The 3516-nt window shown below is 51.9% G+C and overlaps 1 protein-coding gene across 2 annotated transcripts in view; it reads left to right on the top strand.

Annotated features, from left to right (window-relative positions):
- The window catches only part of AK7 (adenylate kinase 7), a 41928-nt gene that overhangs the window by 17088 nt on the left and 21324 nt on the right, over positions 1–3516 (top strand). For both annotated transcript variants that reach the window (XM_015563244.1, XM_006762710.2), the window contains exons 6-9: positions 409–489; positions 1016–1104; positions 2779–2869; positions 3316–3393. In XM_015563244.1, the coding sequence (XP_015418730.1) occupies positions 409–489; positions 1016–1104; positions 2779–2869; positions 3316–3393 (339 nt within the window). The remainder of the gene's footprint in view (positions 1–408; positions 490–1015; positions 1105–2778; positions 2870–3315; positions 3394–3516) is intronic.

The following is a 3516-nucleotide window of genomic DNA, read 5'->3' as shown; positions in this document are numbered from 1 at the left end:
TGGTACCAGTGATTCCCAGTCATTCTGCTGTTAGGGTCAATTTGCATATTACCCTTTTGTTATATAAGATATATATTTTTTTACTTTGGAAATACAAACACTGTGGGCATAAAATATTTGAAGGAAACCACATGGCATTAGAATCTATAGCCACTTTCCTACCCATTAGGAATTGAACGAGCAACCTTTTGCTGCATTGGATGACGCCCAACCAATGGGGCCACATCAGCCAGGACCCATTATCCCCTTTGGAGGACACTATTTCCATCTTAAACAAAACTTCCGTAGCCTCAAGGAGGCCATGACATGAGCCTCCCTGAAGTGCTCATTTTTAGCCACAGAAATAATCCGGTTCAATGGGATTGATAATATCACACTTTGCTTTTTTCCCTGTATTTTACCTCACAGGTCAAAAAATTCGCAACGTACGTAGTTGCTACCGGACTTCAGTACGGAGTAGAAGGAGGCATCTTACATTTCTTTTTCAAGGTACGACTTTTCAATGACTATGAGGATTTTAAAAATGCTACAGGAAGGCGATACCACCTGAAGATATTTCTGATCGCTTCCAGGCGTGGCTATGCCAGTCTAGTAGCAGAGAGTCCCAGGAAATAAGGGTGTCGACCATAGCCCCCTGTTTTTCTTTCCCAGTATTGGCCCTTCTAGTCACCACTCTCAGGACAATGAAGAGTGAGGCAGATCTCCTTTCATTCAAACACATGGTGCTGATGTAGGCATTTTCTCTCCACGCAGATGACTATTAAAGACAGCTGATGGGATTATAGGTGTTTTGAAAAGTGTTTCAGCTCTGCTGTTGCACTTTATTTCTCTTAAATGGGATTTGATCCGTCTCATCAGAACCGATCTACCAAACCTCTCCCTGAGGCGTCCTCTGAGGACCGTGACATCAGGCAGGCAGTTCCTCGGTGCCTCTGGCTGCGGTGTGGTGTGAGCTGCAACCGTCACGTCACACATGTGCCCCGGGGAATACGCTTTGTGCTTGTCTTCCTTGCAGTTGGCTTGGTTGGGCGAGGTCCCTGCATTGCCTGTTTTTGGAGATGGAACCAATGTCATTCCGGCAATTCACGTGCTTGATCTCGCAGGGTGAGTATTCGCCTCCCGGAGACACCACTGCCCGCGAATTCACTGACGAACGTGTTGGTTTATGTGCTCGTTTGTTGAGCTCTCACCGAGGGCTAGGACCCTGTATCACTGTATTTATTCTTCACAATAACGCGGTGCGGAAGTTTCTAGTGTTATCACCACATGCATCTGAGGAAACAGTGTCCACCCCCTAAAAGCCCCACACTTCCCATGACGAGTTTAGGCTCATCCTTTATTTCTTTTTATATTTTATTGATTTTTTACAGAGAGGAAGGAAGAGGGATAGAGAGTTATAAACATCGATGAGAGAGAAGCATCGGTCAACTGCCTCCTGCACACCTCCCCCTGGGGATGCGCCCGCAACCCAGGTACATCCCCGTGACCGGAATCGAACCTGGAACCTTTCAGTCCGCAGGCCGACGCTCTATCCACTGAGCCAAACCGGCTACAGCCAGGGTCATCCTTTAAACGCCTGATTGGCGGGTGCACAACTCCGGAAAAGGAGGAACAAGGCATGTGCATTCTGGGGGCCTTGTTCCTCCTGCGTTTGTCCCAGGTGAGATGTCCAGGAGTCAGGTAGCCAACGCGAAAGCTGAAGCGGGTTGGTTTTGGCAACTGCAGGTAAAATTAACACATGGGTGTGTTGTCCTTTTTAAAATATATATATATTTTTTATTGATTTTAGAGGGGAAGGAAGAGAGAGAGAGAGAGAGAGAGAGAGAAACATCAATGATGACAGAGAATCATGGATTGGCTGCCTCCTGCACGCCCCCCCCTGGGGATCAAGCCCACAACCTGGGCACGTGCCCTGACCAAGAATTGAGCCATGACCTCCGGGTCCATAGGTCGATGCTCAACCACTGAGCCATGAGGGCCGGGCTTAACATGTTTTTCACACTCGTAGAGTTCCCCAACTCTGTGCCCCAGACAGGTCCGGAGACCCGCTCCAGCTTTGCAGACCCCGACTTGCACACGGGTCAAAAGATGGTTCACTTTGTTTGTGGTTCGTCGGGTCTACATGTTGGGTTCCATGGGCTTTATTCTGCTACCCCTCTACTCACCTTCCTCTCCCCCACCACTTCCCATTAAGGGGACAGTTACAGCTCTTCCCTGAGGTTCTGGCTTCCACATTCCACTCTTACTCTCATCCACTGGCCACGAGCAAATTGGTCCCCATCCCTGGTTTACTTCGGGGAAATGAAGCTTTAGGACCCCTCCCCCGCAGGGTCTCCTCCGAGGCCCTAATCTTCAGCTGTGTTATTTTTCTAAAAGAAGCATCCCCTGAATGATGTAAGGGTCTCCTCCATGCAGCACCCAGCCTGCGGCTCAGAGGGCTGAGTACATCTACCCGGGGCACAGAGGGCTGAGTACATCTACCCTGGGCTCAGAGGGCTGAGTACATCTACCCTGGGCATGGAGGGCTGAGTACATCTACCCTGGGCTCGGAGGGCTGAGTGCATCTACCCTGGGCACGGAGGGCTGAGTGCATCTATCCTGGGCTCAGAGGGATGAGTGTGCCCTTCCGTTCTGCAGAGGTTTCACTTGATTGTGTCATCGGGTTCTAAAGATGGGAAGGCATGTTTGACATCCTTAAAACCAGTCCTGCCAGCCTGTGTACTCCCTCTCTCGGCTTTCCTCCTCCGGTGACGGACGGCCTTCCCTGGCGCTCTGCAGGGTGATCCAGAACGTGATAGACCACGTGCCGAAGGTGCACTACCTGGTCGCTGTGGACGACGCTGTCCAGACCCTGGAGGACTTGATCAAGGTACAGCCCTCGAGCCCCCCGCTTGACGGCATTTCCTAAACCGTTCCGCCTCTAAGTATAGTCACGGGATCAGGCGTGCAAACGAGCCGGACCTCCTCAGGTAGAACAACACCCTTAAACCCCAGCTCCCCGCCTGCACCCCCTTTACGAGCGGCAAACAGCACACGTCTGTGCACACAGGTCTGCCCGCCTTTCAGACCCGAGCGTCCTCAGGGCAGGAGCCGGGCCTTTCCATCCTCTTCCGGTCCTGGCACGCAGGGGGGCGGTGAAGCACATGCAGGGGGGCAGTGAAGCGCACACAGGCGCAGGAACGCCGCCCTCCGTGCACGCCCCGTGCCGGGCAGCATTGCCTTTTATCCGCACTCAGTTCCGCTTGCATCCATCTGAGGGCTCGTATATTACAACCTGACAGGTAAACCAATAGCACGTCCCCCTTTCTCTCGCAGTGCATCAGTAGGAACACTGGCCCTGGGAAGATCCAGAAAGTGCTCAAAGAAAACGCTTTCCTATCCAAGGACCTAACAGTCAGTATATGCGATTCTCTTTCTCTTCCCTTTTCCCGGGTGGCTGGTGACTGAGGGGTTTGGGGTCAGGATGCCTGGCTCCCATGCTCCTCCAGGCAGCCAGCCATCAGCCCTAAAGCAACG

The sequence above is a fragment of the Myotis davidii genome, unplaced genomic scaffold, assembly GCF_000327345.1.
Source record: "Myotis davidii unplaced genomic scaffold, ASM32734v1 scaffold19, whole genome shotgun sequence".
NCBI lineage: Eukaryota > Metazoa > Chordata > Mammalia > Chiroptera > Vespertilionidae > Myotis > Myotis davidii.
This window is presented reverse-complemented; position numbering and strand designations above follow the sequence as displayed.